At 43.9% G+C, this 24,996-nt stretch overlaps 1 protein-coding gene and 1 long non-coding RNA gene across 12 annotated transcripts in view; both read left to right on the top strand.

Moving 5' to 3' along the window:
• The window catches only part of LOC110366033 (uncharacterized), a 96,764-nt gene extending 89,394 nt beyond the window's left edge, over window positions 1–7,370 (top strand). Inside the window, exons 22-23 of the long non-coding RNA XR_010475485.1 lie at window positions 85–6,474; window positions 6,687–7,370. This is a non-coding gene — a long non-coding RNA (uncharacterized LOC110366033). The remainder of the gene's footprint in view (window positions 1–84; window positions 6,475–6,686) is intronic.
• Window positions 7,371–9,813: 2,443 nt separating this feature from the next.
• Window positions 9,814–24,996, top strand: part of NEO1 (neogenin 1) — a 160,943-nt gene continuing 145,760 nt past the window's right edge. For 4 of the 11 annotated variants that reach the window (XM_065077125.1, XM_065077123.1, XM_065077120.1 and 1 more), the window contains exon 1: window positions 9,817–10,182. In XM_065077125.1, the coding sequence (XP_064933197.1) occupies window positions 10,068–10,182 (115 nt within the window). In that variant the 5' untranslated portion in view covers window positions 9,817–10,067. Of the gene's footprint in view, window positions 10,183–24,996 lie in introns of all 11 variants that reach the window. The other 7 variants (XM_065077122.1, XM_065077126.1, XM_065077118.1 and 4 more) reach the window with 3 other exon arrangements.

Genomic DNA, 24,996 nt, shown 5'->3' with positions numbered 1-24,996 from the left:
TCAATGCTGCAGAGAAGCTGGAGAGGATCACAGAGCTTTCTGCGCTTAGTCCTTCTTTACATACAACGTATCTGTTATTTTTAGGTGAAGCCCAAGATTTCTCAGATTTGTCACTTCTCGCATGGTAAGCATCATTCACCTGCGTCGGCTGGAAGTCAGTGAGAGCTGTCACGTGTGGCTGGCTGTAGCCAGGAACAAGACTCTCTTCATTGTTCTGGTTTGGGAATTGCTCGCTGTCAGGTATTTTCCTCGCTCCATGTCGAGTTCTCGCTTCTGCAGCAGGAACCTGTGCACAACATGTGCTGCTTCGGGGTCTTTGGAGGCACCGTACCCCACGGAATACTGCACTTGTCAGAAACTGCATGCAATGCTTAAAAAAAAAAGAGAGAGAATAATAGAATAATAGAATAGGAGTTTTATGTGAGGTTTTTCTTCCTTCCTGATGTCATTCTCTGGTACTTCTTTACAGCTTCCTTTTTAAGCTGAGCATAATGCATGAGCTCCGCTCTCCAGTAAAAAACACACATTAACAGCATTAGTAGCAGTAAACATCAAAAGCACATCGGTAATACTGTTCCTTATCTTCCCCTACGCTGCCTTCTCCAGAAGTTTTACTTCTAGAATGAGCTGGTGGCATGAGCCATATTGGCAACACTGCAGATACTGCGACAGGAACCCCAGAATAATAGCAGCTAATGTCTGGTGAGTGGGCTGGAGGTCAGGAGGAAAAAGCCTGACTACCGTTGGAGAGGATGGTTTAGACAAAGCTAACAGATCCTGAAGCAAACTTCAGCCTGCAAGATGGTTTTAGAGGCAGATTGCAGCCATTCGGGGCTTGAGGAACATTAGATTTGTGAGAAAGCTTTTCTTCCTCTGTCAAAGATGTATTTTTTGTTACCTGCCTCAGAGGGCTCGCATCCGGAAAATGCCACTTCGTTTCTTCTTAGAACGAAAATGTTCATTCCAGATGATATAGACATAAACCTCAATTTCTCCTCAGCCCTCACTCCAGGTTTTCGAACATTGAGTCTTTTTGAGAAATACCTTTCTTGCTGAATACATACACTTCTGCACGTCCAGAAATGAAGGGTACTTCAGAGAGCCTTAACCTCTTTCTCTACCAGTTCCTCATTTTTAGCAATGTAAATTTGCTCCAAACATCGAAATCCTCTCCAGTTTTTGGTAGTGATCCTTTTTTGCTGAATTATTTTGGGAATGTGAAGGGCATCTTGCTTTTACACAAAATCTCCACTGCCTGTGTAGCACAAGAGTGTTTTTTATTCTCAGATTTCCTGCCAGCACGTACCTCCCACTGCCCTGAAGGAGGATGTGCCATTCTACCTTTGGTCCTTCTAAGAGCATCCCCCAAAACGTGTATTAGTGGAAGGCGAAGTAGGTGGAGCAACAGCCCCGGGAACATTTACAACGTGGAGGTACCTGCTCACTAGAAGGTGCATTAGCACCTTCCCCTCTTTTTGGGCCAGGCTGCTCGTGGGCAGCGATGTTCAAAACCCGCCCATGTCTCTGGGTATGAAGCAGCAACGTTTAATTTCCTGCAGTTCCTGCCGCACAGTTTTGTATCTCTGAATGTCTTTGTGTCTCGCTTGGGCGCAAAGTCGCATTCTGACCTCTTTGAAACTCATTTCATATTTCTTCGAATCAATAAACTTGGAATGCAGTTGCAGAAATACCAAGCAGTCAATAAGTCCAGTCAAGTCACGTTAGGAGGAAGAGCGATGTGCTGCAAAGGCAACATTTTCGTAAGGGACTGCTCTCCAGCCATATTTGTTGTTCCAATTAGTCTGATTTAGTGGCTCAGGCAGGGGGCTGCAGCCTGGAGCACTCAGCCTCTAATTTGATTTTTAAAGTTGCCATTCAGGTCCTAAGGAAATAAAAATATACCGTAAAACCATGTTGTGACAGCAGATGTATAGATGCTGATGTTTAGTGTGCAGCCAACCTGTCAGGAAGATCTGCGGGTTCACGGCATGATCACCCGCATTTCACATCCCACCGGAGCCGCGTGTTTTGCTCCCTGGGCTTTGATCACCGCTCCCCTGGGAGGAGCATGGAAAGGTGGCAGAATGGTGGTGTTTTTCCAGAACTGTTGCCCTGAAGGGATGTTTAAACAAAAAAAGAAAGTAAAATTAATGTGTGTGAGAAGTGCCAGATTGACAGCTTTAGCGAGTAAAACACTTTACCTATTTGAAGGCTACCCACGTTTTATCTGCCAGAGCTCTCAGCATAGTGCCATCTCTCTCGCAAAATAGATTCTTTTCTTTTTAAACTGTCCTTGTATCTCCAAAGTGCTCAGTCCTGCATCTGAAGAACAGTCAGACAGCACTGATGGGGGTAAAAAGTTGAACTGCTGAAAACTGGGAAGAAACGTTGTCAAATGTGCCCTGGTTTTGGAGATGCTTACAATTTGCAAGCGGCTAGAAATGATTTAAAAATGAAATTTATGCAGAACGCTTCAAGGCATTGCTCTGCTTGCAAACTGGAAACTGCTGGGAACAGAAGCTTGTTTCTGTCCTTGGCGAATCGGGGCTGTTGTTGCTCTCTGCAAAGAGGCCTCTGTGGCTCCTCCGACAGCGGCAAAGCCGAGGGCACGTCCGGGCTTTGGCAGCACGAAGGTGCTTTGAGAGACACCATGATCACCTGGCGGGAGATCACTGGCAGAAGACAAGTCCTTCAGTGGCACCTTATGAGCTTGGGGAGTTAACGCTGTGTCTAAACGAGGTCTTGGATCTGTTTGTTCATGGCATTGGTAACAAGATATTCAACTTACTGGATAGAGTCCAATTAGGTCTCTGCGCTTTTATGCAGAGATAAATGTCCATCTGAAACTGCACAGTGAGGTCTTCAAAGTACCCGCTGCACAAACGTGAAAACTCTGCTGGAAAGCCCGATTTACAACTGTTTGTGCTTGTCCCCTTTTCAGACTACATGGTAAAAATGAAGCAGTCTGATATTTCTTCCATGAAAAATGCATTGCATTTATAGGAAATTCCTTCACAGCATTTGAAAGGGTGATGAGGAGCAGACCCAAAACTCTCTTTTTAAAGAGTGGCCTGAGGAGTGTATGAACAAGGTAGTTGCTCATTACAGCAAACAGGACTCTGTATTGTCTAACGTCAGTATTCCTTCTCGTTTCTGCAGATCATCATCTTCACTACATCATATTAATGATGGGTGCCACTGTTTTTAAACTGTTAAATTAGTGGGCTAAGGTAATTTTGTTCATATTTACTATTCTGTCACAAGGTTCTAAAAGTTCTCTGTGCCTCCAGTGTCTGCCATTTAAAATGTGGGGGGGATAGTTATGCCACTATTTTCAAACAGGGTGTCGTGGAATCATTTTAGCTGGTTATTGCGTTTAAGCAGCGAGAGCAGTCTGAGCTGGCAGCCCTGACTGAGTGCCAGCAGCACAGGACGCCTGTGGGAGCTGCAGGTGTTGACTTAGCAGTCAAATGTATCTTAAGTTTTATGCATGAGACTTAATTAATATCTGTAAAGTGCGCTGAGATCACCGGGAGCAATGGGCTGTGTATTTTCCAGGCATCCTCTCTTGCTGGTCTAAGATTGTTTCTTTGATTTCTCAAGCCCAGAGGCAGACGACTGTTTTTATATGCTAAGTATCAATTCTCTTCCTTTTGTTTTGAGCCTTTCTCCTCTCCAATCTTTCCTCTCTGTTTTGAATTGCTCTCAGACTGCAGTCTCACTTCCCTGCCTTCACTGGCACAGACACCAGGAGAAAATGTGAGAGTGTTTACATAGCACTGAAGCACTAGGACTCCGGAGACGTGAATTGTGGACCTGCTGCGCAACCTTGGTGATTTTGGACACCTTTCCCCAGTTCCGCTTTCCTTCCAGCTCCCTTCTAGACTATAACCTCTCCAGGAAAGGACTTGCTTTTATTGTGTGTTCCCTACTGTGTCTCATACAATAGGTCCCAACCTCAGGTAAGACCTTTAGGCGCTCCCATTATATGAGAACAAGATTGTTGGTGTCAGTAATTAACATTCTTGTGGGATTGTTGGAAATGCTTTGGGATAAATAACACTTGCAATCCTGTCTGGCTTCTGTGGTTTTTAAGCAGCGGCGGAGGCTGATCCTGTTCATGCGAGAGGCCCTGGACCATCTGTCCCGTCTCTTAGTGGGTACGCACAGTCCAAAAATGAGTTATTAATACAATAGCTCAGTGAGAAGTGGGACGCTGGAGAAGGGAGGGCATTGCCAGTGGGGAAGAAGGATGGAGGCTCAGTTTGCAGTCTCCAGTTCTGATCTCACCTGAGAACAAAGACTACGGGACAAGTACCAAAACAGAAAGAAAAATACCAAGCTAAGTGTCGCCGAGCTCACAGGGAATGCCTGAGACACAGTGTCATCCCACGACAGGCTTTGGAGATGAAATCTCACTCTGGTGACGTGGATGGCAGAACTCCCGTTCACTGCAATGCCATCCGCCTTTCCCCGTGGGGGTTACCTGGATTTCTCTCCTGAATGCCCAGAGAGCCACATCCCACATCATTATGCACATTCCCATAAAAAATAAATTATTCTTTAAAGTATGGATTGTAAACCCTGCATTTTGGACTCTAAGTTCCCTCTATCTGCATCTGAAATCCCTAAATAAACAAACATTGAATTAGAGCTCGAGAGCCCCCTCCACTCAGCAAGTGAAGCCTTTAAAAGCATTTCACACCAACTGCTCTGCTCCTATTTCACTCAGTTGAACGCTGACTCACGCAAAGGGGCTCTTGTCCGTCTTCCCCTCAAACTTCCCAGGGAACTCACCTTCCTTATTGGAAGGTCTGTCTCCAGCGAGAAGTTGGAATTGTTCAGCTGTTGACATCAGGAATGACATAAATATGGGCTGAGGTTAGAGAGTTGCTGGCAAACGGCCCACTAACCTAGAATTTGCTCTGCCAAGTCAGGAGGACGACTTTTTAACCTCCAAGCAGTTTGTAAAACCGCATCTGTGAGCAATAAATATGAAAAATTGGGAAAAAAAACAATCTAGCACGTAGTGAGTGACGAAAGACAGCATGCCTCGCTGGGCACCGTGGTGCAGGCATCGGTGTGGAGGAACGATCACGGAGGTCGTCGCTGCCAGAAGTCTGGGGACGTAGCTGATGCCTCATACACAAGGGAGGCAGCACAGCAGATTAAACTGAAGGTATCTCATGGCTGTGTCTTAATAATCCAGGTCTTTATTTGTCCCGTCTTAGCCCCAGATTGTCTTATTGAGCTGTTAGAGGATGCCCAGTGACGTGAAATTCTCTAGATAACAATAAATTGGTGTAACGCTTCAGTGTCACCTCACATCCTGCTAAGCGATAAACCACGATCAGAAAAATAGACACAACCGGAGTGCCGCTGAGCAGGCGAATCCTAATTTTAACACCCTTTTTGCGGGCCACAGATAACCCAGAGTGACTTGCAGCAGCTCTGAAGCAGCTCCAAATCTCAGCAGGAGTCAGAAAGGCTCAGTCCTAGCCCGGGGACGGAGGAGTCCCAAAGGATCAGTGGAGTTGTCATTGTGCCATAACCTTGCTTCTGCAGCAAAAAATCCAGCAAGCTGGTTTGAAATCTGAAGCACCTCAAGCAAAAAGACAAAATTTTAATCACTGATGAAATGAAGGTCCTCGTGTGGATCGCTCTCTGGAGAATATTGTCTGTCTCTGATGATCATGCACAGACTCCCAAAGAAGGTAAATGTTGAATTTTAAGCTGTACAGTGTCAATGGCTGAATGACAGCATTAAATCTGGGCTGTAATGCTGAGATATCTCCAGGAGGAGAAAAACACCTTTTGCACTCAGCTGTGTAGGGGTGGCTGAGGTGAATATATTGTCTCCAAATATTAAAGGGTGAGGGAAGAATTTATACACGTACGTGACACATTTGCAGCCTAAAGGTGTTTTGTTTTTAATTCAAGAGTTTAAAAGGTCAGCAATGCCGACAGTAAGGTGGCCTGTGCAACTGTAATTTGTCCCTTTTGTGCATTTGCATTATGATACACTATTTAATTGTAATTAGATGACATGCTGTTCTTTCGACAGGTTCCCGGCTTGACTCACTGTACAAAATAGACTGTGCTCACTAAGTAATAATTTTATTTTCTCCTTGCTGTTCAGTATGTGGCCCATGCTTTATTTACTGCACACTATTCAAATATTGTTCTGAAGACAGATTTATTCATTTCCTCCTGGGCTTTTCCACAGTACTCATCACTATGGTATCCAAGTGCTTCACAAACTCTAATTCATTTTCTCAACACGGTTGCGAGAACTGGTATTACCCGTATTTTACAGATGAGGAACTTCGGCATACAAACAGAATAGTAAAACCTGTCTTTTAATTTTGGATATCTGTCTCTGTTCTGAGTGCTGTGCTTTGCATCCCTCGCCGGAGCAGCCGTCACCCCCTCGGCCACAGCGCCAGGCAGCCTTTCCCCACTGTTTCTTGCAAGGTACATGAAGTCCCTAGATCTTCATTTTGTAGTAAATTAAGTAGAAGTTGTTTTGGCACTTACCTTGGTTCCTTGACCTTGGTTCAGCATCTGAGCCAGGCTTATCCTTTTGCCCTGGCAGCCTTTATTCTGGTATTTCATAACTCAGGAGTGTTTTACTTTGCAGCCTAACTACTGTTGTTTTAATACAAGGCTATTTCTCTTCCGTTTAGAGCTAACATAGAAAAACGCCAGCAATTTAATTCTGTGTTGACATTGACGCAGGCTGTCAGCAATGTGGAAACTTACCCTAAAATGAGGAACGTAATAGTTTGCATGTCGTCCAGCACTCGAAGGTGACGAGGTACGTTCCAAGTGTATTTCAGATACTTGCTGCCAGTCGTGATGTGACAGTTTTCCAGTTGGTTTTCATTCCCATTCCTATATCCTCACCTTTCTGCTCTGCCTCCCTCAGCCTCTGTCGTTCCCACATCTCCATCCCTGTCTCTAGCGAATTCCCTCTTCCCCTTGGGGTTGTGTGTCCTCCTCCCTTGCCCGCTCCCCCTCTCGCCTCTGATCCCTTTTGCCCACCAAATTTTCCTTCAGCCCTTAGCCAGGTAATGTACTGGTCTTGTACTTGTCTTGTGCTGGTCTTGTGCTGGTCCTCCTGGGTTGCACGTCCTCCTGGCAGTTTTCTCCCCATTCCCAGTCTGTTTTCAAGCCTTCTCCCAACATGCTGGCTTCCAGACTCTTCTTTGTGGGCTTTGTTTTATCCAGTTCTTGTCCCTGGTCCAGTTCTTGTCCTGGTTCAGTTCTCATCCCCATGAGTGTTACTGCAGGAGTTTCCTGCTCCGAGAGGACTGGAAGGACAGGTTCTCCGCTTGCTCTTCCTATCTTCACACTTGGCATGGTCCAAGAAAGCGCCTGTTGTCGTTTGCAGGCTCAGAGATCCCTGACAGAAGGAAGGAAAGAAGAAATGTTTATAATTTAACCTGAGGTATGAACTTAAGATGCTTAAATTTCAGCACAGCAGTTCATCTGGGACTATTAAAAGTGGCTGAAGGTAGGATTTTAGGATGGGAATTGCTAACCAGCTTTAATAGGGGTTCTACTACCAGTCCTGCCTTTTAATCAGTGCTTCCATTTTCAGTATAAATTACAGTTCCTTGCTGGTAATCCTCCTGGCATATCAGATATCCGCGTAACTCGGCAAGCGTAACGGAGAGAAACCCAAACATCCTTCTGAGGAGGTAATTATTCCTCGTTGTGAAAGTGCTCCCGGATATTTTGAGTGGAGGACAAAACCCCTGTTTCCTGACAGTCACAAAATTATAAAATAATGAAGCAAGTTTCACAATGAAAAGCACTTCAGACACCAGTATTAGCCGATGCTTTGTAGTCACAGCAACGATTAATTAATTGTGCACATCTCTGCATCTCTATGTACAGCAAAATTCACACCCGCGTTTGGGTGCTCAGCAAAATGTGTCGTTGAAAAGCCTCTAAATCTGCAAATCCTGCTGGATCAGGGATAATTCCAGGAGAATACTGAGGCGCCTGCTTTGAGAGGGACACCCCGGCCACATGCGGGGAGGTTATCAGGTAAACTTGCCTGGAATTAGTCCTTGCTACCTCAGCAGGAGTGTGGCTACCGGTGCAAAAACGTGTTTCTTTCTGGATTTTAAACAGATTTTAAATCGTTTTGCGATACAAACGCACATTCTGGGGGGATGTACCCGTGTTCCACGTCTTGCAGTGCCCCAGGGGTACGGTTATCTCACGGTTACCACTTCTTGAGCCCCGATACTACATAATTCATGTGCTGAAAGAGAGGATTCAATTAGTCAATAATAAAATGAGCAAGGATAGCATGCACATTGTAAAAACACAATTTAGTGGGCAACAAGCTGAGATGGAAAAAAATATAAGGGTACACTCCATGTGATGAGTGGAGGAGGAATGTATATTTATTGCTGTTATTGTGTCCTTTGGAGGGATATGAGATAGACTAAAACCGGCTGGTAACGATGCAGCATTCAAATGATTTGGATTTGAATGGCAAATGCTGCATAAAATTAATTACCCCCAGGAGGATGAAAACACATTTCATTTGCCTTTTCAAAGTACGTTTGGTCTTTTCTTCCCATTTATTTATCCTTTGGTTTGTTGAGAAACATGCTTGTTTACGAAAGCCAGCATCCCAAACTGAGCAGCAGAGATCCTCCCCGCACAAGAAAACAAGTTTCTGCAAGTTATTTTTACAAGATTAGTGTGAGATGTATTTTTTTCCTCTCGCCGGTTCCCAGCAACGCGCACCCGACGCCTCTTTGCTTGGCTCGCTGAGTTTGCGAGGATAAACCAGATTTGCGCTTTATAATTGAGGGTTTTTTGCACGTCTCCGCGCACGGTGACACTGGCGGGTTTTGCAGCCGCGCTGTTTGGGCTGAGAGAGGGGGAGAGAAGAGTTGGTTTGGCTGAAAGGCGGGAGCTTCGTTGCTGCGTCTCTTGGCAGGAGCGACGAGCTGAAGCGCGGGCTCGGCCCGCACCCCTGGCCGCCTCCTCGGGGCCGGGGGCGCCGTGTGGGCTGAGGGGCGGCAGTACCGGCTGAGGGGACAGCAGTGCCGACTGACAGTGGTACCGACCGAGGGGACAGCGGTACCGACTGAGGGACAGCGGTACCGACTGAGGGACGGCGGTACCGTCTGGGTGGACAGTGATGCCGACCGAGGGGACGGTGATACCGATTGAGGGGACAGTGGTACCGACTGAGGGAACAGTGACACCGACTGAGGGACGGCGGTACCGGCTGGGTGGACAGTGATGCCGACTGAGGGGACAGCGAGTGCCAGCAGTGCCGCCTGAGGGGACACTGGCACTGACTGAGGGGACAGCGGTACTGGCTGAGGGGACAGTGGTACCGGCTGAGGGGACAGTGGTGCTGACTGAGGGGACAGCGAGTGCCAGCAGTGCCGGCTGAGGGGACAGTGGCACTGTCTGAGGGGACAGTGGTGCTGACTGAGGGGACAGCGAGTGCCAGCAGTGCCGGCTGAGGGGACAGTGGCACTGTCTGAGGGGACAGTGGTGCCGGCTGAGGGGACAGTGGCACTGTCTGAGGGGACAGCGGTGCCGGCTGAGGGGACAGCAGCACTGACTGAGCGGCCGCCCGTCCCGTCCCGTGCGGTCCCGTCCCGTCCCGCGCTCGCGCAGGCGCAGTGGCGGGCGGCTGCCCGGGCGCGCGCACACCTGGCACGGGGGTCGGCGGCGGGAGGGAGCGCGTGCGCCGCCGTCTCCCCGGGAGCGGCGGGAGGGGCGGAGCGCGCGGGCGCATGCGCACGGGAGAGGGGGGGGCGGGTGCGTGTGTGTGTGTATGTGTGCGCGCGGGGCGGGGGCGGCGGGAGGAGGAGCGCGCGGCGGGCGCCCCTCAGGCTCCGTGTGCGGGAGCCGGGACCGGCCCGCCATGGAGTGACCGGCTGCTCCCGCCCGCGCTCCCGCCTCGCCGGCCGCTCTGTGGGCCGCCTCCTCGGGGTGCGGAGGAGCGGGGGAGGCAGGAGGAGCCCCCCTCGGGGGAGGGGCTGGCGCTGGGTGCCCGGCTGCCGGGCGCGGGGAGCGGAGAGATGGCGGCGGGGAGAGCCCGGCGGCTCCTCGGCTCCCTCTGGATCGCCCTTCTCCTCGGGCAGCCGGACCCGGCCGGGGCCGCCGCTCGGAGCGGCTCCCAGAGCCTCCTCGCAGGTAAGGAGCCGGGCAAGAGCCGGGGGGCGCGGGGTGGGTGTGCGGGAGCGGCGGGGGCTGCGCGGGGGCGCTGCGGGCGGGGAGCGGCGGGTCCGCTCCGCTCGGACCGTGCGGGCACCAGCAGAGGCCACTGCGCACCTGCGGACGAGAACCAGAAACACCTGGGTCCCCCGTGAACGCCACAGCGAGTCACCTGCGCGGGGTCCCCCGCGCACCTGAGATGAGTCGGGACACAAACCGGCCCGGTCTGGGCTCGCCGGGACCGGGGAAGGCTCGTTACCGGAGAGGAGGCGAGCGGGCAACCTGTGGAGACAGGGAACTTGCCTGGAAACTGCCGCAGTAGCTCAGAAACGAACGAGCTGGCGGCGGTTCAGCCGCTGTAGTTCTCACACCTCTTGCCATTGTTGCCTTTAATGATCCATTATTGAATCCTGCTTTTTTTTATAGCCCACGAAAAGCGTAATCTCATCCAGATGAAGTGCGGTGTGCGTATGAGAAGCCTGTCTAAAAAAATGCCCTTGTAGAAGACGATACTGTAGAAGGCTCTCTAGTTTTGCAGTAATGCTTATTTTGCAAAATTTTAAAGAACTTTATTTTTTCCCTTCCCCTCCTCGTCAGCAACAAGCTACTAGAAACCTTGAAGAAAAATCTGGTTTTGAACGTTGGATGCTGGGATTTTTTTTAAGTATTCCCATGTAGATCAAATCCTGACATTTTAAAAGAAAGCTCTGCAAGTGGAATTTGGCAAAAATCTGCTGGTTAAATGAATTGTTTTTAGCAACTTGTAAAAGTAAGAATGGTTAGGCTGGTATTAAATGGTGTAATTATCCTATTGCAAATGCCATTAGGCAGCAATGTCCGTGGTAGCTCTCATCTCACATCCTACTGATGTAACCGTGTGTGCTGACTCCTGTTGACAGGGGATATATTTATTCTCTTACACACTACAAGCTTTGCAGATTCCGGGTCTGAAGCAGATTTTTTTTTTTCTGTTTGATAAATATCATTCATGGAGTCAAAAATCTTCAGAGTATGTGTCATAGATAAGTTACTTTTTTGATGTGTAAAGCCTTGCCACGTGATGATTCTTTTCCAGTATTTACTGCTCTACTGACAGCTCAATGTAGTTACTGTTGTGTTGGTCGCTCTTTGCTGTGTTAAAAAAATCCTTTGTGGTTTGAGGAAATCAGATTCATAGGTGAAGTTTTATCAGTTAGAAGGCAAATATGTGAGCTCAGTTAGCAAAGGGGGAGTGATGTGCTGAAACATGCAAAATAAAACCTTCATTAAAGCTGTTTGGAGCGGGAATATAGGAGTAAAGGTGTGGGAATTTTGGAAGTTCTGGTGGATCCTGGCTTTGTTCTCTTTTGTGGGAAGTGTTTTTGTGCCCTATTGGTGGGTGCTGTCCTGTGTCATCCCCGTCAAGGACCAGGAGCTGGGGTTACTCTATGTTTGTACCAGTTATTCAGAGGGAGTGAGTAAATGAGGAGGAAGAGGCTTCCTGTATTCTTTGTCTCAATTAAGATGACATACTTGATCTTAATTCCCACTATTTTCCACCTGATTATTACTGTTTTTTTTTTTTCTGAAAGAGATGATGCTCCATGTATATTTGGTGGGAGGAGAGAAACCTTCAAGTCCCTCCCTGCCTGAAGGGGAGGGAATTGGGTCCGGGTGTGAAAGTTCTCCCCTTTGTGTTGTGGATGCGAGGATGACAGCGTCTTGTCTTCTGTCCTGTTCTGCGTGAAGCTCCATCTCCTTGGCGCTCTCCGGAGAACCTCGTTAGGTTGGAACCTTGTTAGGTTGGCATGAAGGGCCGGGGAGGCAGAGGAACAAACACCTTGTGTCTAGTTCCAGGTTTAGCGCTGAGACTAAAGTGCTGCTTGTTGTGTCCAGAACAGTAGTTTTTTTTAATGGAAAAAACAACAAAAAAAGCAAGCTGGCCTTTTGGTGTTGCTAAAGATGACGCAAATGAGCAGGACTTACAGATTCGGAAGCCCATATTCATTGTATGTAGCCGTGTATGTTTGAGTGATATTTGAACCCTGCTATAAATAGCCAGTCATTGCTCTCTGCAGAAGAAAAGAGTGTAGCTGAATTATCTTGGGGAAAAAAACCTATATAACTTCATTTATTTGTGCATCTGTAAACAGTGTGTTTCCTAGTCTATTTGGTTGATTTGCAAATAAGATAAAATGAGCTACTGATTTTAGAATTAGGACAACATTTCACTTAGCTAAGGGAATAAAACAAAGAAAGTAAGGAGGAAGCATCAATTTAAGTTAAATCCTGCTTCTTGTAACTGTTTGGAGCTGATTTGAGTTTAATGGAAAACCTTTGATCTATACAGGATTGCATTACTAAGAATAAAATTCAAGTAGGTGTCACTATTAACTTTTAATACAAAAGCTCTGATAACCTATATACAGCATTAAGATTGCAAATTAGATTATTCAGAAGATGGAAATTTGTTCTGCCTCCCCCCTGCTCTTCTCTAAGCCCTTGGGATCCATGTATATTTTGTTGTTGGACAATCTGGCCATTTTGGAAATCCACAGTCAAATGCAATTAGAAATTGGTGGCATGAAAGTTGCACGAGACTCCCGGAACTGAACAGGTGTTTTTAGCAACATGTTGATCAGGGATCAGCATATGCTGCTCTATAGGATGCTCTGTCTAGGGTATGGGGTATTGAAAGCTAAGGAGGATGGGTACATAGATCAGCTGGGTTCCTTGGAAACATAAGGTCAGAATTTGTTTCTGTTTTGTACACACTTCTTGATTATTTCTAAATATATCACAGGCTAAAAATAGAGTGGAAATATTCGGGGCTCAGTTACATCCCAAGTCACTTAACACAGGTCTCCAGTTAATATTCCTGTTTCATATAAATACAGTACATGTGTTCTGCGTGTTGCGTAGGAGCTGACGGAGCAATTTGATTGCCTATAGCTCCTGAGATACGTGTTCACCAGCGCCACTCAGTTTATTTGCATGTATAAATAGGCAACAGCAAAAGGATCTGTTGGTGCTGGAGCATATTTCTTGTGGGGGCGAACAATTGTTTCAATAATCCATGAATCACCTTTCAGTGGGCTGGGGTGCTGCGCTGTCGCTTGTCCTGGGACAGAAGCGATTAAGTTGCATCTGGCTTTTGCAACCTGTGTTTAATTGTTTTATTAGTCATCTAAGAAAGTGATTTGGCTTGCTTATGAAGGTATCCTAATAAACTAATGTTCCAATTGAAAAATTGTAAGGTGTGTGCGCACACCTGTGCCTAATATTTATCACAGTGAAAAACAGCAAAAACTTGTCATATTTAAAATAAACAAACACCAAAACCCAACCAACCAACAAACCCCAAAGCAAAACACTTGGCTTAGTTACCTCCCGCTAGCTTATCGGTGCAGTTTAAGTACGGAAAGTATATATGGTGGTAGGTTTTTCTTTATACGAGAGTATTTGGTTATTCCTGATGATAAAACATCCTGGTGATTTACAAGATATTAATCTTCAACCAAAGATTTTTAGAGAAATCTGAAAGCTACGTTGGCACCAACTCAAGTTTGCTGCGGTGCCAAGAGGAGGAGGATGAGAAGGAGCACGGAAATGGAGTGGGAGTTTAAGAAAACTACACGAGGAGCAATACAGTATGTTTCTTAACCTTTACTTTCAAACTATAAAGGCATTTCCCTTGTGCAGCCTCAGCCTGAGTATGATAGAGGGTTTGAAAGCAAATTCTTGTACCATCACTAGTTTGGCATGGCAATAATTTTGTGTATAAAATGTGTGCCAGTATGTTCATAGCCACCTTTTCTAAACATGCAGTATTTTTATATATGGCGGATTTTCAGAGTTTCACTTGGCATCATGTGTGAGGGGGTATAGCTGAAATTCTTGTTAATGACTAATTAATGCTCGTTTCCTGCAAGGAATCTGCCCTGGCTTTGAGATGCCAGTCGGTAGAAGGGAGGTTGGGTTCTGGGTGGAGAGGTGCTGCCCCAGAAATTCACATTATTGCGCTGAAACTCATCTCTGTGCCGTGAGTAGTTAAATCTAATGCTCTGAGCCTATTGATCTTTAAAAAGGGCAAAACAGTTCTTAATGGAGAAAATGCCTCAGTGCTGTGGAAACAACACTCATATTGGACTGATTGGATGCTATTGATTTAGTTCTCCAGTTAAATTGCCAAGATGAAAGTGGTAATCCTGATTAATTCCATAGAAATAGATAAGCACAATTTGTATGTGCATAGTTGCAGAGTTCTTTAGGAAGACTGAAACACTAGCTTTATATGGTATTTCAGATGCTTTAATTTTAAGTGGGTTTTTACCATTTTGTATTCATGCTGAATAGAGTATCTTAATTTTATAAAACGAACAGGCTGTCAATTTGTGATGGATCCTTTTTGCATCAGTTAAAATAGTGTGGGTTGTGTTGGGCTGTGTGTGTTGCTGTGGTTTTTTATTTTTATTTTTATTGATGAAAACTGTCCTTATCAAAGGGATTGAAGGAATTGGCAATATTCTGCCCTGAAATTTTCTTGGGAGTTTGGGTAATTCCCTGGAATATGTGACAGCCATGAGACGTTTGAGGTGTGTAGAAAGTTAAGAGAGTTCATGTTTAATTTTAATGAAAACTATTTAATGTCCCTTTAATAATCTGAGGAAGAAGTAAATTACTACAAAGCAAAAAGTTTATTTTTTTATACCATGACTAAACAACATCGCCCCTCTCCTTGCTTCTGGATGTTGTGGGATGCTTGGAAGCAATTAGAGATGTTAGCAGGAAAAAAATCACGACCACATCCCTAGAGGTGCTGTTCTGAAGGGGCTGGCCAACTCGGGAACCCACTGGCCTCCAAATACCTATCCACATATATATATATATATATATATATATCTTTGAACTTTCCTGGTTCAGTTTGCTATGGTGAAGCGGCCAGGACTGAGTATGGCATTTTTAGGAAGGTGCTGGTAATTTCTGTTGTGACACTGGTTTATATTTTACACTTCTTATTCCTCTTGCATTCTAGCTTTCATAGCTATTCAGTAAGAGGTGTTCTCTTGAGCTTTTTGTCTTTAAAATGCATTTTTCTGCATACATTGCATTAAAAAACCCTAAACCGTATATTCGCTGTTTTTTTCATTTATCTGCTGCAGAAGCTTATAAAATGTGTTAGTTTCTGAAAGCAGCCGAGCCACTTCCCATCGCTGCGTTGGATGTTTCAGCCCTTCAGATCTGGTGTGCTTTTACCTGGTGATGATGGGAAAACCATCCCAAAGAAACCCTGTAACCCGTGTCATTCTCATGTTTTTGTACTTCTGCCCCCTGCTCCTTTAAAATTTCACTTCATCTCTCCTGTTTTTTGTCTTTTTAACTGCCTATAGACTTTATATCCATTTGGGTTTCAGTGGGGTTGTATTTCTGCTTGATCAACATAGCTCTATTGAACTTACTCACGGTTTTAATCTTTCTATTTGGCTTAGAAGTACGGGCATCTTCTGAGTTGTTGATTCTAGCTTTCTGCCCTTGCTCTTGATATCTTCCCTTTGTTTTTGTTTGATGTCTTTTTTAGGAGTCTTGAAGCTGTCACGTTGTGTGACAGTGGGTCAAAGCAGGTGTCTGTAGCCGGCACACTTGTCTTCCGTTATTATTATACTTTGATAAATTTATCTTGTCTGATGTGCTTTTAGCTTTTTTGACATGTGTCTGATGTCGACGTTGACCTAGTGGGGAATAATGCGGTGCTGCCAGTATGTGTGTGGTGTTCTGGAGTTTGAGCTTTGTGCCAATATAGGTTTAAGTGATGTTTCTTGTCAATTAAAATATTTAAGTTAGACTTAATATAATTTCGAAGAGACATTGTACTTCTCTGCAGCTTCAATCTGTTTAATGTTCTGCATGTAGTTTGCAGCCAGGTAATAATGAGTCTTTTGCTCTGAAAGTTTTGCTTGATTTAGTGTTTTCTTTGCGAAGACATTTTGAGCCATGGAAGATCCAGATTTGTTGTTGTGTGACTCTGTGAACACAATATTTTCATGTCTGCAACACAGCACTTCCTACTCTGTTGTCTTGAATGTAAAAGCTGGAGCTAAAATGATGAGAAAGACATTGATTTCTCTTACTTTTGGCAGAGACACTTTTGTATTACTGATATCGCCAACAGCTCCTTCTGACTTGAGCCCTCAGGAGCAACTTCCCGCGGTTTTAGCTCCCAGTTTTCAGTGTAATGGTCCAGCGGCTTATTTCTACTTGTGCTGAGGTGGATGGAGTCCAGTGCTGTATAAACTTCGTCTTTCTCGGTTTTCCTCTCTGGTTAATGAACCTGAACATCCCTTTTTAACACCACTCTGCAGTTCATGCATTGAAACCTTATAATGTAACTGTAGCAAGAAAGGGAGAGACACAAATAGAGGTGTTTGGATATTCTTTCTAAAAGTAGAACAGGCTGCCAAAAGTCACTTAAGTCATTAGGCCTGTCATGACTTTTAAAATCTCTTGAGTGTGTGGTGAGTATGGCTTGCTTGCTGAAATTTACTGTCACGTTGATTAAAAAAATAAGTAATTGCTTGAAACCAATAGCTGTTCAGTGTCGTACATAGAGAGGAAGGCTGGGTATTAACAAGATGAAATATTTCCAAAAGTAATGCATGAAGCCAAATGTTCCTGTTTGAAAACAGGCAAGGAAGGAAGTAGTAGTAATCAAAAACTGCATCCAGAAGCATTTTTTGCCGTGGTAGGACAGCTGAACAGTTTGTAGTCTGCTCCTGCGCAGCTGGAATTGGCATTTTTGATGTTGGGCTCCTGGAGCTCACGTTTCAGAAAAGCCAGGTATTTTGTTATCAGTTTGTGAATCTTCTATTGGAAATGTGTCTGGGCAGATATGAAACACAGCAGATAGGAAGTCGATGCCAAATGTTAATCCTGTTTTGATGTGTTTAGTTTCAGCGTTTGGAGCTGGCGCTGCCAGCGCAGGGAGGAGGACCCGCGTAGTCTGCCCTGCCGTTTGCTTTCACAGGCGTTTGCGGAGGATGGAGAGACTTGGATCTGTTCCCTGATCTGCAGGAGCACTTGTATGAGCAGAAGGGAGAGGGTGACATGAGCACATGGGAACGGTGCTACGAGAAAGGGACGCTGCTTTTTCTGCTGGGGGTAGAGATTGGCTTAGTATTGGAATGGGAAAAGCACTAGGAAGAAAATATATCGCGTGTCTTCTGTCACCATACCAGTCTTTAATATTATGATGTATTATAGCACATTGACTTCAGATCTATAGAAGGAAATTTTGTCAGAAAATGTGTTATTGTTTTTAAATGAATTTGCTAATAAAGTGTCTCATAAAAGCGAATTTTTAGATTGGTAATAAATTCTCAATTTAGCTTTAATTACTGTTTGGGTTTTGTTGGTTTTTTCCCCATGCTGAAATCTCATTTGCTTGACTGATTCCAAAGTGGGAATAAAGCTTCAAGTTTCACCTGAAAATACTTAGCCTTGAGGAAAAGAGCTCTAAAACTACCAGGTAGGTTACACTTCCAGAAGAGGGTAGTGGCCTGGTAATTCTTTGAATGCAGTATCCACTTGCTTGCTAAAAGTCCGAGAAAACTTAATTTAGTGCTGGTTCCCTTGTGTAACATATCATTTCAGGTGTCACTTTGAATCTGCCCTGTACTAACAGCTGCGGTGTAGCTTTGTGAGACCAGGACTTTCAGAGCCAGCCCTGTACCGATAATGACATTTTTTAAGGAAAAAACAGAATTGAAACCTGGTGGAGAGCATAAGAAAAGCTCATGGATGTTGTATGATGCACTGATACGCTAGTGAAGATGTATGGAAAGCATACGTGGCAGGCAAAGCAACTCCTTGTGTGGAGACTTCCCCTGCCTCTACAAACCATTGTAACAGTGCAGTGCATCTGGACTTGGTTAGATGCTGATAAAGGGATGGTCTGATACTAGAGGAGTATTTTCTTATTCGTTTGCAAGGCAAATACATTTTATTGGACACACTATTTTTATTAAGAGCTGTTAGAGTGTATACTGCAAATATTGGGTGTGACAGTCCTCCTTCATCATTTTCCCACGTTGCTTCCTTTTGTAGAATGTGGCATGGCTTGTCTTATGTTTGTAGTGTAAAATAGCTTATTTATCCTAATCTTCACATGTAGTTGTTTGCTTATGCCTAGTTCAGGTCTTTGTAACCTTAATTTTAGGTTCTGTAGTTTTGTTGCTATGGATTCTTTTTACTCATCTCCTTATTTGAAGTTATGATAGTTTTTGAAAAATATTGAAATACTAAGAGGTCACAAATGGCTTAGATATCTGCAGTGATTTGGTAACCATTTCCGTGTTGTGGTTTTCTGTAACTTTTTTGAGGTTCGGATGAAAGAAAACACACCCAAACCATAGCTACAGGAAATTAGTGTCTTATTGGAACAGCTGAGGTTTCCCCATTGTGCTGTTGAGCGTAAAGCAGTGTTCTTCACCTTGCCACTTGTCGTCTTTGAGTACGGACAAACAGCATTCTTCATAGCCCATGGAAATAGTGTAGGTCTGCTCTAAAATAAGGAGGCAGGATCTGCAAGATAACACCACGGTACGTGGATAGAGGTCTTCTTATTTCAGATTTGAGGCTTTTGTAGGAGAGAAGTTGATTTCTGAACAGGGAAGGAGGAGCAGCCAGTCATCAAATGTATCCAAAGTAGGATCTAATATATTCTGACTTATAGGTAGAGCTAGTTAAAGGCTTATTCTGGTTCAGCTCAACTGGAATATCTTGTGCTCATGGTAACAGCATTATCAGCCCAAAATCTGAAGGGGTATTTTGTAAAGCAGTGTTTTCCAGTTGTTTCTATATGCTGTTTTTGCGAGCTTTCCATTTGACTGTGGAAATCAATCTAAAAGAAGAAAGCCAGCACTCACAGTAACTGAAGGTATCTGCCTATACCAGAACTGATCTACATGTGCATTTTAATCTGCCCTACGTTTGTTCTGTCTGGAACTTACGCTGTAGGCACCATTGCTCCTGACTCCATCGCAGAGATGGAGCCTGTGCTTTGGAGCTTCATCTTCGCTTTCACATTCATCATGCACAGGCCATATTACTTTGGTATAACATTTTCAAGCATGTCCTTTTTAACTTTAAATAAGCAGTGATCTGTAAGAAATATATTTTTGCCTTTAAATCTTATGTCATCCTAAATAACCCTTTTTTCCCAAGTTTAGCCTATAAGCAGGCTATTCCTGTTTCTGCAGGAGGCTGTGAGGGGTTATCTACTGATTGTTTCTGTTATATTAGAGATTAATATATGGAGCTCTGGTAATGTGAGGAGCTTTATCATTCCTAATTTGCATGCTAAAGGGCTGCTGGTAATTGTGGGTGCACGGAGTGGAGAAGAGATGGTGATGGTGTTTATTTAATAATAATAATAATAATAAAAAGGCCTTTGTTGATTCTCCCTCACAGGTACTGGTGGTATCAAGTGCCTTGTTGAATTATGACTAAATACAAAGCCAGATTCACTGGCCTGTCTTGACTGCAGTACCCAGGGGATACAAAGCAGCTGGATTGAATTGGTAAACTGAACCTTAAATCACAACACGTTCAGTGAACTAACCATGTCGCTAGCATCTAATTTCTTGTAATTCTGCAGTCTTACTCTATGTCAGTGTATTAAGAAGGGAAAGCAGATTATAGGTTGAGTTGATGGTTTCTCTGAGTAGCTTGAAGATTGAAAATTTATGTATTTCTTTAAAAATATGTGGCTTTTCATGGAACAAACTGGCTTTAAGATACAAAATGCAGTGATTTCAGAGAGATTTAACCTTTTCCTGCAGTATCAGGAAAAGGTAGAGTTTGGTTTCAAGGAGGGAGGGGTTGATGCATGAGCAGTAATTCCTTTTTCATAGCGGAATGGTTATTGTTTAGCACTACCTGTTACTGCAGATTTTTGGAAAAGTGAAGGGTGGGTAGAGGTCACGTCACCGCTCAGAACACCTGAAAGGTATCGCTGGAATGGGGTAACAGCCTGTTCCCTGCGGGCCAGGAGGTGGTCACGAAGGTTAGTGCTGATTCTTTTCTAACTTTCCTATTAGTGGTTTCAGAAATGGCACTTAATAATCTTTCAGGGCTTCCAAAGGTGGTGTGTGGGTGGGAATTAATGGTTATCTGTTCTCTGCAAATAAGCAGGAATGTTTCTGCTGCTAGTGCTCTGTGGTTTGTTTGGTTGTGGAAGCTGTTACAGTTTTTTAGGTGGTATTTTGGAATTCTGATCACGAGAACACCTTTTGCTTCATAGTTTGGAAAATTTCTCCTCAGGCAGTTTTCTAAAAGAATGATAGAAGGACTTTAGATGTTGACCAAATGATATCTGGGTATCACTATGAAAGCAGTTTCCACATTGAATTCATTCTTCTACCTTTTATGATAGTAACTGTTACATTTATGCAGTCTCTTATAGCAGTTTCAGTCAGAAACATCCATGCTTATTCTGCAATTGCTTATATGCTCTTCCAAGGCTACAAAACAGCCTTCAGTGCTGTCTGTGTAGAAGTAGTTCCATTTTGAGGTGCCATTTCCTAAATGTTTTCAGAATAAAAAATATTATACTTGTTTTCAAAGCTTCGGATTTGCACGGAGGGGGAAAAAATTGATCAAAGGTGGTAGCTACAATGTATAAATGAAAGTATGAGCTTGAATAGGCCCGTCTGGCAAAAATAAACTTTAAAATGAACAAACAAAAAAACCAAATCAAAACAAAAAAGCCCCAAAACTGCAACAACAAAGACTTCTAATTTTTGTAATTGTAACTGATCTGCATTTTACTTTGCCAATGAGCACATACATGACTCAAAACCAAGTGAAGATATTTGGCAGAAAACAAATCTGTCACCAGAAAACTCAAGAAATGTGGTCTCCAAGTGTTCCTTTCCTTAGCAGGGTTTTGATGCAGGCAGAGAGCAACGGCACAACTTTGCTTTTACAAAGCTTTTAGCGTACCAGAAAGCGACATTTAAATTCAGGAATTCATCACAAAGGCATCTCATGTTAATTATATGTCATACACTTTGATGCCGGAGTTCTTGTTTTAATGAACCGTTCTGGGGGAGGCGGTTGCTGGTTTTTTAGGTTGGCTCCTCCCTTTGTGTAATCTCTGTTGTGCATCTCCTCAGCATTTGCCTCCAAAGTCACTCCTAAGCTGGATTTCACAACTTTTTGATAAAACTAGAAGCATATTTCTGTGATTAATGTTTAATTGCTGTGGCCTTGCCGTCCCTATATCTGGCATTTTGTCTCTATAAAGATAGATCTGGACATGACTTAATTTCTCTCCTTTATACATGTTTTTGCACTTTCAAACTTGGATTTACAGAAAAGGATCAATAAGTGTTTATTGTGGAAGTCCGTTTTAAACTGTTTGTGACATGTGGCATAATTCTTCACCTTGCTATACTTGCCTAACAAAGAACTCCAGTCCCCAGAACCATCACAGGAAATCTAAACTGCTCTGGTTTATTGGATGGTCATTTTAAATTAAGCTTGTAAATTTTTGAGAAGCAGTTCTGATAACTTGGCTATATTTTTGAGCTCTGCTGTAATATCATGCAAGATCTTTCTGAAGTTGCTTCATGATTTTTGGTGTACAGAAGTAAATGTGTCAGAATATACTTCTGGAATGTTGACATAACCTGGTTTCTGTTATCCACAAGGCTGAATTTAAATAGCAATTGGGAAACTGGATGTAAGTCTTGCGGTTAAAATCCTTGTTAGAATTCCTATCAAAAATTCTCTGGATGAATCTGTTTGGTGAATTTTCCAACCTGGAAAAAAATCCTTGGCTTCCTTTAGCATCCCCACTGGGCACAGTGTCTGTGGGCAGCTGCGTGACATCGCTAATGAACACAGAAGTATAGGTAGAGGACACATACAGCACAGGAACCGAGGGAGGTGGTGTCTGGGCTCAAAGTGCCTGGGACACACATCGGGGATCAGATGACCGCAGTAAAAGGGTTGGACGGATCTTTTAGTGTCTTTCCCTTTTCTATGCAAATCCACCTCGGAGTGGGAATGACTAACACGTCATGGACGAGTAACGTGTTTGTACACAGGTCCCTTACACCTCCGCTCGACTTGCAAACAGTTTGAAAATATAAAATTTGCACAGCTCTAGTGCCAATGTAATGCATAAACCTGTATGTGCTTTGTAAGAGTAGGATTTCACTTCATAAACTTACAGAAATGTGTTTTTTTGGGGGAGGGGGGTGGGGAAGATTGTGATATTTACTTGTGGTGTGCTGTGGAGCCGTGAGGCTCTGTGAGGATATGGAAGGTGCGAGGTGAACGGGACTCGTGAGATTTGGGGTGAGGAGCAGGAGAATCCTCTCCCCCACCCCAGAGCTGGAAAGGAGAGCGTTTGCACTCTTCCTGGCTGTCAGCAATTAGCTTTTCGAGTAGACATTGATTTTTAAATCTGTGAAGAGGAGTATAATTACGAGATTCTTAATACATTAATGTGGACTGGAAGCTAGACTGTGATTGAATAATTTTATTTAGCTGTATTTACGTGGCTAAGTAGGTGAATGTAAAATCCAAACCCGAAGACTGTAGCAAGGGCCTCCTTCCTCAGGATTGTTTTCTTTCAATTAGCGTGGTGCTTAGAGCTTTTCTCAAGTGTTCTCTTGTTCCTCATTGTAGGAAAAGTATTTTCCTTTAATGCTTTCTATTTTTTAAACCACTTTAACCCTTGACCACTCTGGTATGAAGTTGAACAGAAGACTTGGCTGTGCCTATACTGAAAATTTGAAAAAGGAAGAGAAGTCTTGCTTTCTGTTGCTGCTTTGTCTGCTTTTTCCTAGTACGTGTTAGTGCAAGAGCAAAAGTCTGCCCTGCTTAATGAACACTAACAAACTTTGCATCCTACAGGCATTTTAAGGATGCAGAAGTATCACCGAATTTTTAAAGATCTTAATTTGTCAGAAGCTCACCCCCCCCCCCCCCATGAATGGTTGCGATTTAGAGTCACTGCCAGCATTGCGCACCCCAAAAGATGTCAGTGTTTGGATGTTCGAGGGCCGGTCTTTCTCGCTCTAATCCCGTTGCTGATATTTTCATGGCTTGACAGAGCAGAGGAATGTCTGAGGCCGCGGCAGGGGGCTGCGGCAGGCGGCCGATGGAGCCCAGCGCGGGGAAGGAGCCCCATGCGCTCCCCTGGGACTGAAAAGAAGGGGCTGCAGCCCGGCGGATTGTGATTTACACACAGCACGCTTGTCTGGTGCGGGAGGAGATGGAGGCTCAATTGATGCGGCTTTATTTGCTCGAGAAATTAAATGCCTTGCGGTAACTAAGGACCAGGATTACAACTAATTGCTTTATACCTGGGGTGACTCTTGCCCTGTTGTGCCGCTCTGATACCAGCTTTGGCCAATAGTTGGATCAAAATTACATCAGTTTTTAGTGGGGATAAATTCTAGAGAGACTAGGAGCTTAAACTGTTATTTCTAACGTGATGGATGTCAAAGACAAAGCCTTTCACAAGCTGTTGTGGCAGTTTGTCTGGGTGGCTCATTGTTCTTCATTCACACTTGCACTGGAAACGTTTTTATGGTGAAGAGCTGCTTTGTATTTATACAGAGATATAAATAAATCTGGAGTTTTACTTCTTGACAAGAAAAATTCGAATGCTGTGAAAACTAAGTGCAAAGACAAACGCAGAGAAGCTTTGAAGAAGTAGATATGTTCAAATCGTATTTCTGTTAACACAATTGATTTTGCATACGACTTAAACATAAAAATTTACTTTTTTGATATCTGAGGTTAAACAGTTAAAATATTATTCTGGAACATTACAAAATACTGGGGTATGGACAGGTTATGGGGAAATGTAGCTGTGTATTCTTGATGTTGTTTATCCAAATGTTAGTCAGTGGTGCAGCCCTTTGTCACGTTTGCTTGGAAAGTGTTGTGAATCTCATCTTTAGGTCTTAATGGTGCCAACATTAAGCCAATTTTTTCTCTGAAAACAAAGTAGCTAATCAATATACAGTGTTTTTTTGGGGATATTTTTTGGTCTCAAATGTTGATTTTTAACACTTCTTATACATCCTTGGCTTTCCTGGGTCCTCGGGACATTATTTTAACAAGCAGGTAGAGAAGTGTCTTTTACACGAGTGCCAGTTTTGCAGCGTGGTGCAGATCTGACAAAGGAATTACATATATCGTCGTACAAAGTCATCGCAAGGATTCTTCATGTGGACTAAACAGTGTAGCTCTTAATATATTAAAACAGGCTTGTGAGAATACAACACAGCTATCTGCCTTGTGTCTTGAAGGCTCCAAAGCAAGCTCTGTAATTACGTTCACTAATCAGAAGAATCTAACCTGAGAATATGACTCCACAGCTTCTATCAGACACAGACATCACCAAATCATCAGCCCTTGTTTTGGTGAGGTTACTAGTCTTCTGGTGTCCATCCAAAAATCTCTATGGCAGGAGAACTTGAGGATACATTTTTAATTTGCATCGGTTGGAGACAGAGGGTACCATGCATACAGATTTATGCTGCGAAATTTAGATGTAAAGCATAATATTTAGCTCAAAAAGTAGTTTAAAATGTGTACTTGTCTCAGGGTGCTGAAGGGCTGGTGGCTCTGGCTGGAAGAGCTTGAAGAGCAGTGCGGCACAAATTAAATGGTTAAAATATGACCGTTGTATCGAAACAACTGATACAGGGTAGGTAAAAAAGGGCGAATCCTATTCCTTTGCACCATTCTGTCAGCCTGGGTGTTGTGTTTTTTCTTTGTAGATTTATCCTTTAT

This window comes from Columba livia, chromosome 11 (genome assembly GCF_036013475.1).
Source record: "Columba livia isolate bColLiv1 breed racing homer chromosome 11, bColLiv1.pat.W.v2, whole genome shotgun sequence".
NCBI lineage: Eukaryota > Metazoa > Chordata > Aves > Columbiformes > Columbidae > Columba > Columba livia.
The sequence above is the reverse complement of the archived record's forward strand: the minus strand, read 5'-3'. Positions and strand labels throughout refer to the sequence as shown.